Source organism: Heterodontus francisci, chromosome 24 (assembly GCF_036365525.1).
Source record: "Heterodontus francisci isolate sHetFra1 chromosome 24, sHetFra1.hap1, whole genome shotgun sequence".
Lineage (NCBI taxonomy): Eukaryota > Metazoa > Chordata > Chondrichthyes > Heterodontiformes > Heterodontidae > Heterodontus > Heterodontus francisci.
The window spans coordinates 30,812,305-30,826,717 of record NC_090394.1 but is presented as its reverse complement, the minus strand read 5'-3'; the positions used below and the strand labels follow the sequence as shown (position 1 = coordinate 30,826,717).

At 43.3% G+C, this 14,413-nt stretch overlaps 1 protein-coding gene across 5 annotated transcripts in view; it reads right to left on the bottom strand.

The window, feature by feature from the left end:
- Nucleotides 1-14,413, bottom strand: part of LOC137383282 (uncharacterized protein C7orf50 homolog) — a 393,434-nt gene that overhangs the window by 12,809 nt on the left and 366,212 nt on the right. For all 5 annotated transcript variants that reach the window (XM_068055850.1, XM_068055851.1, XM_068055853.1 and 2 more), the window contains one exon: nt 2,872-3,077. In XM_068055850.1, coding sequence (XP_067911951.1) covers nt 2,872-3,077 — 206 coding nt within the window. The remainder of the gene's footprint in view (nt 1-2,871; nt 3,078-14,413) is intronic.

Sequence of the window (14,413 nt, the reverse complement as noted above, 5' to 3'; positions counted from 1 at the left end):
CCATAGTTAACATCTTTTTAAAGGCCCTTTTTCAAGATTACCCTCCCTCTTTTAGATCTTCCATGCCAATAATACTCCCAGAGGTGAGAGGGTGAAAGAAAGAACGAACTTGCATTTTTATAGCTCCTTTCACAACCTCAGAATGTCCCAAAGGGCTTTACAGCCAATGAAATACTTTTTGAAGTGTAGTCACTGCTGCAACTTAAGAAATGTGGCAGCCAGGTTGCACACAGCCAGGTCCTACAAACTGCAATGAGATAATGACCAGATAATCTGTTTACAGGTATTGGTTGAGTGATGAATACTGGCAGGGAAGAATTCCCCTACTCTTCTTCGGAATACCACCATGAGGTCTTTTATGCCCACCTGAGAAAGCAGACAGTGCAGCAATCCCTCATTTATGCACTGGAGTGCCAGCTTGGATTTTGTGCTTAAGTCTCTGGGGTGGGACTTGAAACCCCAGTCTTCCGACTCAGAGGTGAGACTCAGTCATGGCTGTGATCTCTTCTAACCTCCACCGACATCTCACTGATCACTTTTTTTTTCTCTCTTTGGTGGCCTGGCTGATATCAGAAATTCCTCTTGTGGGGAGTTTGCAGTTTCAAACCATGTTCTGTAATACCAGACATCAATCCCTGGGTCACCTCTGAAACTATAATTTGTTAGTGCCGTTGGGCAACAAAATGTCGAGCATCGACTCCTTCGTGCATTAACAACTTCATGTAGTATAGTTCCAAGGCTGCCTGGCATCTTCTGCTACCTTCACATGTGGCCTTGACTGTGAGATTTGGCAGGCTATTCCCACAGAGGGGATGTCGCAGCACTGCCCTATCTGATACTCAACTGACCGACCTGGATCTATCAGAAATGGCTTGTCATGGTTCTTAAATCTCAGGATAGATCCAGAAAGGCAGAATGCTAGCCAGATGTACGAAAGGATGCTTTCTGATTACACACCCTGCAGTGGTCATCTGCTATTGACGAGACTTGTAAAGCCTGCGTGGGCTGTGATTTATACCCTATATGATCTGGAACTAGTCTTCATCCATTTTGTCACAGATGGTAGTGCACACAGTCCATGGCCATGTCTCCTGATTTCTGTACTATGTTTAACATTTGTGAAACAAATGTGGAAAAAGCTGATGGAAATGTTAAAAGAAAGTAATTGCATTTACATAGCGCTTTATCACATCCTCAGCCTTTCCGAGAGAGCTTTATGGCCAAGAAGTTATTTTCTGAAGTGCAGTCATTGTTGTTATGTAGACAATCTCAGCAGCCAACTTGCACATAGCAAGGTTCCTTGAAGAGCAAATGGCCGGATAACCTGTGTTTGATGGTGTTGGGTGAGGGAGAAATGTTGATCAGGACACTTACAAGTCAATCTGGATACATGCTCTTTCTGTGGCACTTGAAATTCAAAGTGGAAGCAAACATTTATCTCCCAACAAGAATTGCAATTAATGACAGTTAGTTCACTCCCCAAAACAGCAGTGAGGTTTAAAGAGCCACAAGAAAGTGATGGCGTGGCTGTGTTGGTCCTAGCCTTGATGGGTGCCAGGAAAATAGGCTGTTTGGCTGCAATCTGAGATTTATAATGAAACTATTACAGCTTCTATGGGAATGAACTGTGTAACAAACTGGTCACAAACCTCCCAAGTTTATATGCAGCAAATATATTTTAAAAGTAAAATAAAGCCTTTGGTGATTTATTTGCAGACTGTAATAAATTTAAACAAACAACCTGACAAACCCGCTACTGCTTTTTGTTTGTATCTGTAGCCTGGAAACCAGACTTTGTTTTTAAAAAGTGCATCCTTTGTTTTTGCTTCTACAGAATTCTCTCACCCTTTTCCCTCTGAGGGTGAGTGCTTGGCTCAACACTCTCTCCTCTAATGTTAGTATAGGAAGAAAGACTTGCATTTCTATAGCTCCTTTCACGACCTCAGGATGTCCCAAAGCGGTTCACAGCCAATAAAGTATTTGTTGGCGTGCAGTTTTTGTATTTTAGGAATGAGAATAGTCACTCACAACTTGGTTTAGTACGCTGAGAAAAAGCTCATGGATACTAGATCCTGCAGGATACAAGCAGCTAGTTGCTGTAACAGTTGGTCATTCAATCAGAAAGAGCTCACCTCGTTGATACAACTCAAACTAAGCATCAATTTAACCACCGATAAGCAGACAAGAGCGTGTGCAAACTTTACAAGCAGCCATTTGGCACCAGCCATGGCTCAGTGGCAGCACTCTTAACTCTCCCTCAACCAACATCACTAAAACAGATTATCTGCTCATTATCACGTTGCTGCTTGCAGGAGCTTGTTGTGCGCAAATTGACACATTTTCCCCACATTACAAGTGTGACAACATTGCAAAAGTACTTCATTAGATATGAAATGTTTTGGGATCTCCTAAGGCTGTGAAAGGTGCTACAGTAAGGCAAGTTCTTCCTTTCTTACAGTTACAAGGAGAAAGAGAGAAAACACTGACTAAGATTCAACTGATAGGTAGCGGAACCCAACAGGGAAACGTGTATGGTAAAAATCCCAACATCACTCACTGACAAATGACTTCCTTAATCCCAGACAGCCTCACTTGTGGAGCTGTTGATTCTATGATACTATTGATCACAGGTAGTAAAACATCGCCAACATAAAAAATGCACTTTGAGTAGTTGTTTGCAGATACTGTTCTGCAGCCCAAGAAATTTAGGTAGAATTGCTTTGTGCTGCCAGTTTAATTATATGGAGGTTATGCCAGGGATATGGTTCTCCTTCATTGCCATTAGCAACTCCATTGAGACTGGATAAAGAGTTGGCAAAAAGTTCATCTGATTAAACGGCTGCCAAAATAAAGGAATTCTTTATCTCTTACCTCGTCAGATATTCTAGTGCAAGGTCATATGCTGAAGACAGCTGAGGCTTCACCTTTTGCACCAATGCATCAGTTTCCCTCAGCAGCTGCTTTTCTTCCTTTTTACGCTCTTTCTTCAGTTTCCTTTCAATCTTTCTCTTTTCTTCTGGTGTGAGTTCCTCCTCTTCCTGGTTCACTGGCATTTCCATCCTTTCTTCTTCAATATACTGATAAGCACATAACAAAAGATGTAACTGTGTGGCTTGTCAAAAAAAATCTAAATTATTTTATGGATAGCATGCAAGTTATCAGATTCTAACATCGCGATCACCTCTAACATGTTAGGTATTACAATAGCCAATTAAATTAAGCTGTTTATAACCCAGCAAGGCTCCTTTGACAGCACCTCCAAAATCCGCAACCTTTACCACCCAGAAGGCCAGGTGCAGCAGGTATTTGAGAACATCACTATCTCCAAGTTGCACACCATCCCAATTTGAACATACATCACTGTTCCTTTGTCGTCACTGAGTCAAAATTCTGGAACTCCCTCTCTAACAGCACTGTGGGTGCATTTTCACCACGCAGACTGCAGAGGTTCATAGCGGCGCAGTGGTTAGCACTGCAGCCTCACAGCTCCAGGGACCCGAGTTCGATTCTGGGTACTGCCTGTGCGGAGTTTGCAAGTTCTCCCTGTGACTGCGTGGGTTTTCGCCGGTTGCTCCGGTTTCCTCCCACAGCCAAAGACTTGCAGGTTGATAGGTAAATTGGCCATTGTAAATTGCCCCTAGTGTAGGTAGGTGGTAGGGAATATGGGATTACTGCAGGGTTAGTATAAACGGGTGGTTGTTGGTCGGCACAGACTCAGTGGACCGAAGGACCTGTTTCAGTGCTGTATCTCTAAATAAAAATAAAAAACGGCCCATCATCACCTTCTCAAGGGCAACTAGGGATGGGCAATAAATAAGAGTCTTGCCAGCAACATCCATATCCCAAGAATGAATACAAGAAGAAAGGACTACTAACACAACCCAATTATCTGCTCCATCATTTTGAATATCATCTCTCACTTTTAGTACAATTAAATTACATAAAAGAACCTTGAATAATACAGAAAAGAACTCATTGATATTGGGAAAAGACTGCCTGTATACAACAGATATGTGATTGCCATCATTCAAACAACTCTGCCTTTCACATTCTGATTAGAGATTGCAGTTCAACAAACTAACAAATGCAAATGGATACAAAAACCCTATAGGAATAAGGGGCATCTCACTTTCCAAAAGGTAAATATTTCTTTTCAACTGATACCACAACAATCTAGGTGCTTGTTAAAGAAAAGTAAAAAAAAAATCAACATTTAGAATTACACCTTTGTTCTGTGCATGCCTATTTCACCAACTGCTGCTATTGCTGGTTATCTGTAGCGAATGGGAAATAGCTGGCAAGGTACACTCTTAAACTGTTGATAACCCTTTCTTTAGAATATTGCAAATATTCAATATTGCAGCTTATATTGCAAAACACCAGAAAATTTGAGTGCTTGATTGACAGGATATATGGGATTTAGAAGCCACCTTTGCAAATCTATTTGGAATGGATTGCCCCACGAATTGAGTGCAAGTCAGAATAAATTGCTGGCTAATCCTTTGATTCTAGGATTGAGTATTTGGATTAATATAGACAGGATTTAGACAGGCTGTGACTGAGGTCTCGGGGATACAATAGGTCATAGTGCCCTTAAGCTTGCAATGGGCAAATTTCAAACAAAGCCACTTAACAGAGATTTGTGTCCAATTTTGAATGTAACATTTGATATAATTCCACTGCATAGCACTTAGTAAATTAAAAGATAGGTTACAGAATCTGTTGGTGGTGGAGAAGGAAAAAAATACTTTTGTGTTAAATTGTAATATTCGATAAATATGCTCCTCTTTCTGCGCACATCTGACAATTCATTGGGAGTGCTTCTGGGCTGTGTGCAGCAATTCTTTACCAGAGCCACAAAGAAAAGCAAAAAAAATAAATAAAGGGAGGGAATGAAGAGAAAATATAAGGGAGCAGAAGCCAACACCATTGCATTGGCAAGGAAGGAGGGAGAAAATTGGGACTGATATTGTGCAGTGGTTGGTGATTGGCAAGTTGGGTTATTTTTAAAAAAAATGAAAAATCAATTAATTGTGAAGTATAAAAAGTGCTTTAAAAATACCAGAATGACCTATTTTTAATATAAAAATTCAAAATATTCTGTGGGAGTGTGACTCCCAATTCCCCCCCACCCCCCTCCCCCACTTTTTTTTGATTCATTCAAGGAATGTGGGCATTGTTGGCAAGGCCAGCAATTATTGCCCATCCCTAAATACCCCTGAAAAGTCTGGTGGTGAGCTGCCCTTTTACACCACTGCTGACCATGTGTGAAGGTATTCCAATAGTGCAATTAGGTCAGATTTTGATCCAGTGATGATGAAGGAACGGTGATATAGTTCCAAGTCAGAATGATGTGTGGCTCGGAGGGGAACTTGCAGGTGGTGGTGTTTGCATGTGCCTGCTTCCCCTGTTCTTCTAGGTGGTAGAGGTTGCGGGAATGGAAGGTGCTGTCAAAGGAAGCTTTGTGAGTTATTGCAGTGCATCTTGCAGATGGTACACACTGTAGCTGTGGTGCATCAGTGGTGGAGGGAATGAAGGCTTATGGTGGTAGATGGGATGCCAATCAAGTGAGCTGCTTTATCCTGGATGGTGTTAAGTTACTTGAGTGTTGTTGGAGCTGCACTCATCTAAGCAAATGGAAAGTATTTCATCACATTCCTGACTTGTGCCTTGTAGATGGTGGAAAGGCATTGCTGAGTTAGGAGGCAAATTACTCACTGCAGAACACCCAGCCTCTGACCTTTTCTTGTAGCCACAGTATTTATACGGCTGCTTCAATTAAGTTTCTGGTTGATGGTAACCCCCAGGTTGTTGATGGTGGGGAATTCAGCAATGGTAATGCCAGTGAATGTCAAGGAGAGGTGCTTAGACTCTCTGTTATTGGAGATCGTCATTACTTGGCACTTGTATGGCATGAATGTTACTTGCCACTTATCAGCCCAAGCCTGAATGTTGTCCACGTCTTGCTGCATGCGGACACGGACTGCTTCATTATCTGAGGGGTTGCGAATGTAACAGAATGCATTGCAATTATCATCAAATATCCTGACCTTATGCTTGAGGGAAGGTCATTGATGAAGCAGCTGAAGATGGTTGGGTCTAGGACACTACCCCGAGGAACTCCTGCAACAATGTCCTGAGGCTGAGATGATTGGCCTCCAACAACCGCAACCATCTTCCTTTGCGCCAGATATGAGTGGAGAGCTTTCCCCTGACTCACATTGACTTAAATTTTACTCGGGCTCCTTGATGCCACACTCAGTCAAATGCCACCTTGATATCAAGGGCAATCACTCTCACCTCACCTATTGAGTTTATCTCTTTTGTCCATGCTTGGACCAAGGCGGTAATGAGGTCTGGAGCCTAGTGCTCCTGGCGGAACCCAAACTGAGCATCAGTGAGCAGGTTATTGCAGAGTAAGTGCCGACACCTTCCATCACTTTTTCCATTTCACTTTAGAGATATACAACCAATTTCATGCTGGTCAAAATTTTGGATCTCCCCCTTTTACGCTTTCATTATTAACCTCTTGAATACTGAAGGAATGTTGGGTAGACCTAAGGATGTGGTGGATTTGGATTTTCAGAAGGTTTTTGATAAGGTCCCACACAGGAGGTTAGTAAACAAAATTAGAGCACATGGGATTGGGGTGAAATACTGCAATGGACTGAGAATTGGTTAACAGACAGAAAGCAGAGAGTAGGAATAAATGGGGCGGCGCAGTGGTTAGCACTGCAGCCTCACAGCTCCAGGGACCCGGGTTCGATTCTGGGTACTGCCTGTGCGGAGTTTGCAAGTTCTCCCTGTGACTGCGTGGGTTTTCGCCAGGTGCTCCGGTTTCCTCCCACAGCCAAAGACTTGCAGGTTGATCGGTAAATTGGCCATTGTAAATTGCCCCTAGTGCAGGTAGGTGATAGGGAATATGGGATTACTGCAGGGTTAGTATAAATGGGTGGTTGTTGGTCGGCACAGACTCGGTGGGCCGAAGGGCCTGTTTCAGTGCTGTATCTCTAAATAAAAAAACTAAATAAATAAAAACCTCAGGATGGCAGGCCTTTACTAGTGGGATACCGCAAAGATTAGTGCTTGGGCCACAGCTGTTCACAATCTATATAAATGATTTGGAAATGGGAATCAATTGTAATATTTCCAAATTTGCTGGATGACACAAAACTAGGAGGGAATGTAAGGGGTGAGGAGGATGCAAGGAAGCTTCTAAGGAATTTGGACAGGCTAAGTGTATGGACAAGAACATAGCAGATGGAATATAATGTGAATAAGTGTGAAGTTATCCACTTTGATAGAAAAAAACAGAAAGGTTGAGTATTTCTTAAATGGTGAGAGATTGGGAAGCGTTGATGTCCAAAGAGACCTGGGTGTCCTTGTTCATGAGTCGCTAAAAGCTCGTATGCAGGTGCAGTAAGCAATTAAGAAGGCAAATGGTATGTTGGCCTTCATTGCAAGGGGATTTGAGTACAGGAGTAATTGTATAAAGCCTTGGTGAGTCTGCACCTGGAGTATTGTGTACAGTTTTGGTCTCCTTATCTAAAGAAGGATATATTTTCCACAGAGGGAGTGCCACGGAGGTTCACCAGACTAATCCCTGGGATGGCGGGATTGTCTTATGAGCAGAGATTGCAGAAACTGGGCCAGTATTCTCTAGATTTCGAAGAATGAGAGGTGATCTCATTGAAACTTACAAAATTTTTACAGGACATGACAGGGTAAATGTGGATAGGATGTTTCATCTAGCTGGTGAGTCTAGAATAGGGTAGTCCAACATTTTCGGGCAGAGGGCCACATTATGATTTTTGCTTGGCCCGGTGGGGCAGGGAGGTCGGGGTGGGGGGGGGGGGGGGGGGGTGGAATTTCAAAAGATAAAGGCACTAAAAATTTATCTTACTAATAAAAATAACAACAAATGTGCATTTTTCTGATGAAGCTTTAAATGAGAAGACTAATTTATTGACTTTCTTTCTTGTCACTATATTGAAAACTGATTTAGTAACATACCTGCCATTATTTTTGCATCCATAATTAGTCAATCTCTGCCCGCAAACTTGATGTAGCAATACAGAGTATTCTGGATAGATGTCCACTTTTCAGGAGAGACCTTGATCTCTCTCCCCACGCTGTGTGTGTGTCTGTCTCATTCTCACTTCCCCCCCACACCTCCCCTCTAGGACTAGGGGACACAGATTGAAAGTTTTTGTGCAAAAGATGCTGGACGAATATGAGGAAGCACTTTTTTTTTACGCAGCAGGTGGTAATGACCTGGAACTCGCCGCCCACAAGGGTGGTGGAAGTGGAGACAATCAATGACTTCAAGAGGAAGTTGGATAGCCACCTGAGAGAAATAGATAAAAGGCTACAGGGATTGAGCCAGGGAGTGGGACTGACTGGATTGATCTGTGGACAGCCGTCATAGGCTTGATGGACAGAATGGCTTCCTTCTGTGCTGTAAGTAAATGACTCTTTGACTCTCTCTCCCCTCCCCCCCTTCCCTCTCTGTCTCTTTCTCTCCCCCTCTCTGTCTGTCTGTCTCTTGGTCTCCCTCTCACGCCTCTCTACGTCTCCTTCTCCCCCCATCTCCCTGTCCCTCTCCACCCGCCCTGTCTGTATCTCTCCCCACCCCTCCATCCCCAGGTCTCCAGTGTTCCCCGCTCCCCACTCAGTGTTCCCCGCTCTGTGTTCCCCACTCCCCGCTCAGTATTCCCCGCTCTGTATTCTCCACTCCCTGCTCAGTGTTCCCTGCTCTGTCCCCTCTCCCTCTCTCTGTTACCCCCTATCCCTCTATCTCTCCCCCACACAGTGCAGAAAGTGGAATGCTCAGCAGATGGTTGGTCGGTTCCTTTAGAAACATCACTGTCAGTTTCGCAGTTGACAGCTGCTCACAACGGGAACAGCCGTTTCCCAACAGACTCGGGGGTTTTCCAGTGAGATTTCTGAAAAAAAGTCAGAACCCGCCAGAAAACTCCGAGTCTGTTGGGAAACTGAAACCTGCCGGAAAACCAGAGTCTGTTGGGAAACGGCCATTCCTGATGTCAGCAGCTGTTGGCTGTGAAATTGACAGTGATATTTTTTAAAAGGCCGCTCTGTAAGAAGAAGACAAAGGGAAATTTCTCATCTCCGGTCATGGTGTGGATGTGGAATGGCCCCGGGAACAGCTTACATCTGCGGGTCGGTTGGAAACGTTTAGCGGGCCAGATCCTGGCCCACTATGTTGGACAACCCTGGTCTAGAACATGGGGACACAGTCTCAGAATAAGGGGCAGGGCCATTTAAGAGTGAGATGAGGAGGAATTTCTTTACTCAGAGGGTGGTGAATCTGTGGAATTGTCTACCACAGAGGGTTGTGGAAGCTCAATCATTGAACATGTTCAAGACAGAAATCAATAAATTTATGGATACTAATGACATCAAGGGATTTGGGGATAGTGATTAAAAAGGCATTGAGGTAGATGATCAGCCGTGATCTGTTTGAACGGCAGAGGAGGTTTGATGGGCTGAATGGCCTACTCCTGCTCCAATAGTGTAAGTTACAAACCCCACACAAAGACCTACCTTTGCATGTCATAGGTTTATAATTGAGACCATTCTGGTGTCACCAGCTATTTGGCAGGAATAGTTAAACATGTGCAAGGAGCTCCCTTGGGCAGCAGTAGCCCAGGCTGCAGGCTTGGGGAAAGCCATCCAGCATTCTGCTCCTGATTGGTGTGCAGCAGCTTCTGCTGGAACTACCTGTGCACTAACTACAAGACCAAGTTTGGCTATAAAGCCACACTAACGCCTTTACATTCAAGGCTCACTTGCGAAAACCGACCATTTGGATGAGGTACTGGATGATAATCCCTCCCATAATCTGATAATTAGGTCTTCAGGAAGGAGGAGGAGAGAGAAAGGGGAGGTTTGATAGATGTTCAACATCATGAGGGATTTTGATAGAGTAGATAAGGAGAACCTGTTTCCAGTGTAGGAGGGTAAGTAACCAGTGGACACAGATTTAAGGTAACTGGCAAGAGAAGCAGTGATGAGATGAGGAGAACACTTTTTCATGACAAGTTATGATCTGGAATGCACTGCCTGAAGGAGCAGTAGAAGCCAATTCAATAATAACTTCAAAAGGGAGTTAAATGTATAGTTGAAGGGCAAACATTTACAGGGCTCTGGGGAAAGGGCAAGGAAGTGGAATTAATTAATAGCTCTTTCAAATAGAGGCACAATGGGTTGAATGACCTCCTTCTCTGCTGTATCATTCTATGAAAACAAATGGTGTAGTCGAGTCTGCAAATCAGATCTGCACAATCCCAGATTGTCTGCAGAGTCCTGGTGCTTCCAAGTATCATCTATGTACAGGTCTTAGCAGTCAAGAGTATTACAAGAGGCTGGTTTCAGTCTTTATAAAGTGCTGAATGGCCTGCATATTAGATATCCGCACAAACAAGAACCCTCCAGCAGAGTACACTGAAGGGTGGTATAGAGCTGGCTGACTATTTTCAGGGGCACAACTGAGACTGAGATCTAATTCGGCAGAGGTCAGGGGTTGGAGTTGGTGATTGTGGCCTGCTTGGCAAACCATGCAGGGAATTTGCCTACTGCGCGATCAGAAAGCCTCCTGCTCCCAAATGTTTCTGCTTTGGTGACCGTAAGCTAGTCCAAAATCTGTCATTCGTCAGGAGGCGGTGTATAACTGCCATTAGATTTAATTATCATCTTTGTAATAACATGATTATAATCAGTTCATTTTCAACAAAGTCCAGTCACTAACTAACAAAACAAAGCTTTGAAAGGCAGCAACAACTGTCAGCCAGTCTGTTGAACACATACCTGCCATCTGAAATTATTCTGGACAAGAAAAGCAGAACATGAATGATGATTAGCAGATAACCTGCTACTCTTGCAGAACCCAGATTCAGGAAATCTTCAAATGCATTTTTACTAATTTTTGTGATCAGCAGTTCAACTTCGTGTTTTGTGAAAGTGGGCTGGCGGGCTCAAGCCAATTGTGTAACTCTGTCCCAGATTGTGCGCAGGTCGAGACAAGTTTCTCCCCACATCCTCCTCCTAACGGGGTTCAGACGAGCTGAGATTTTAACCCTGCCTTCCTTTCTCCATGTTTAGGACAGAAATGCAATACTGTACTAATGTGCCCCCTGACTTGCTGTAGTCATGAGGCACTCTGACTAGGGGCAGCCATTACAGTCAGTTTCATTAAAGGCAGAGTCCACACCAGACTGGTGTCCTGTGAGCCCGTAACATGATGTCAGAAGTGGGGCTGAGACTGAATAGTGAAGAAGCACAGCTACGGAACAAAGGCCATAGGAATGATCACAACTGCTAAAAGCCACAGGAAAGGAACAAAGAAACAGCTGAAAGCACAGGGTAAGACAATGGCTGCAAATTTTCCTCTGCTTGTGCTGGTAGAAATGAAAGGTGATATGAAACAGAATTGGCAGTTTTTCCACTCGCCATGGCAAAATTATGAAATTGTGACAGATTTAATTAAGAAACCAGAGCGGCTGTGAGTAGCTACACTTTTATCATTGTCGGGGAGAGACTGTTACAAAGTATATTCCACCCTAAATCTCTCTGAAGAACAAAAAGAATGGACAGCAGAAATTTTGAACGCCCTGAAGGCACGCTTTGAACCCCAAGTGAACATAACCTATAAATGGTGTGTGTTCAATATTAGGGTCCAAGATGAAAAAGAGTCCATTGATCAATATGTAACTGCATTAACACAGCTCGCAGAATCCTGTGAATTAGCGCAACTAAAAGATGATCTAATTAAAGACAGGATTGTATTCGGTATAAGATATCCTGCAGTGAGAGCATGTCTACTGAGAGAAGACAAACTTACTCTCAGGAAAGCGACTGACATGTGCAGAAGTGCTGAGGTTGTAAATCAGCAGCTAGACCATTTTCATGGCAGAACAAACCAGGCCTTGCATTCCAGGCCAAAAGCGCAGAAAGATCACAAAGGGCGGGATGCAAATACTGCGGAGGACATCACGCACAGGAAAAGAAGGCATGTCCAGCATGGGGAGAGCAAGAAGCTGAATCATTTTGCACACAAGTACTTGGCTAGAAGGAAGCACAACAAACAGGTATGGATGGCCACTGGAGAGATGTCAGCTGAAGATTCTGACGAATTACTATACACCATACAACAGGTTGATTCAGTCAGGTCGATAGGTGATAAATGGTTTGTGACTGTTGGAATGATGACTACAGAAGGAGAATATCAAGTCAACATAAAGTGTCAAATAGACACCGGTGCGTCATGCAACATCACAACCTTCACAGACCTATGCAAAGTGGCTCAACATTGTGATCCAAAAATGAAGCCTTCGAAAGTAAGGTTGAGGCTATATGATGGCACCGTACTAGTGCCAAGAGAACAAGTTACTCTGACAGCCCAATGCAATGGCAAGAATGAAGATCTGGAATTCCAGATCATAGACGGCAAGCAAAAGCCACTCATCTCAGCTGAAGCAAGTCTAAAGCTTGGACTGGTAACCCTCAACGTGCAAAAAGAGATTTGCAACGTGTTGCAGCGCAATAAACCATTGACCGCGGAACAGATCCTAGAGGAGTACAACCATGTATTTACAGGTTTAGGATGTCTTCCTGGAGAATATCATCTCAAAGTAGATGAGAGGGTAAAACCAATTCAGCATCTGCCAAGGAAAGTTCCAGCTGCCCTCAAGGCCAGCCTGAAACACAAGATAGAAGAGTTGGAAAAGGGAGTAATCAAGGAAGTGACAAGGACCCTCTGGGTCCCACCTTGTAAAACTTCCTTCCTAAACAACTCAACCTCCCTCTCCCTCTCCTCCCTTCCCACTTGAATATTTCAGTATTCCATACTGCAAAGTACCTCAGGATATTTTTAGTTATTATAAAAATGGAAGATGTTGCTGAAAGCTGCAAAGTACTAAACTGTGATATTATAAACAATTAATAATATTAACTGTAATAAACTGAACTCATCAAAGAATATACTAAATTTAATCCTAAATTATCATATACTGAACTGCTGCAAACTGAACTGTCATATACTAAATATATTAGGAAGATAGGAACAGGAGTAGGCCATTTAGCCCCTCAAGCCTGTTCCTCCATTTAATGAGATCATGGCTGATCTGCGACCTAACTCCATATACCTGCCTTTGCCCTATATCTCTTAATTCCTTTGATTAACAAAAATCTATCAATCTCAGGTTTAAAGTTAACAATTGATCTAGCATCACTGTGGGAGAGAGTTCCAAACTTCTACGACCCTTCGAGTATAGAGGTGTTTCCTAATTTCACTCCTGAAAGGTCTAACTCTAATTTTTAGATCATGCCCCTGTCATGCAGGCCCCCACCTGCCAAGAATGAGGCACACATTATTTCGCCACATGAACATTAAAACTTAATATTGCTGCTGGGAAGAAAAGAGGGCCTATCAGAAGGAATTGCCAGGCCCTTCGCCGGAAAGACCTTTTTTGCATACCAGCAGACAGTCTTGGAACAAAAGACCCAGTCCCTGCTTCCCTAATACACGGAAGACCTGGCTAGACCAGTTTAGTCACATGACTAACTGGCAGTTGGAGTTTTTGAATTTTAACTTAGCACAGGGTTTTAAAACTCAGAAAGCTTTTTGCTCCTGGACTGAAAAGACCTCTCTCCTGTCTGCTCTCATCTCACTCTCACCAGCTTCAGAAACCATTGAAGACATAGGAACCCCAAGAGAGAAAAGTCTCCTACAGTGAACAAGGTTTAAGAAGAATACTGGGCCCCAATGAAAAGCAAGATCTACCCACAATCAAGGACTACAGTGAGCTCAAAGCACAGTAACAAGTAACTCTTCTGATATTGCCTCAAACCTCTCTATTTTTCTTCTGCTCTTTTCTGTCTCTATTTGCACGTGCGTATCGCACATTCATGCTAGCGTGAGGCGCGGCATGTATTCATAGGCGTTAACCTAAAGTTCTAATAAATTTCACTTTTCTTCTTTAAACCTGAGAAAACCTGGTTGTGCTCATTTCTTTGCCTTACAATTGGAAAGTGGTGAACAAGGATTCACCAAGCAGGAGATCAAAACACGGTGTGTTTAAAATTAAACCTTGTTACGATAAGACCAGGCAAAGGCTAAAAGGGACCCCTAGACACCTTTCTCACCTGGTCATAACGCCCACTAGTCCGAGACTCTCCAAGCAGTGGAAATAGTTTCTATCTACCCTATCTGTTCTCCTTATAATCTTGAAAGCTTTCATCAAGTCGCCTCTTAACCTTGTAAATTCCAGGGAATACAACCCTAGTTTGTGTAACAGCTCTTTATAATTTAGTCAAGGTATTATTCTGGTTAATCTACGCTGCACTTCCTCCAAAGCCAATATAGCCTTCTTATGGTGTGATGCCCATAACTGTT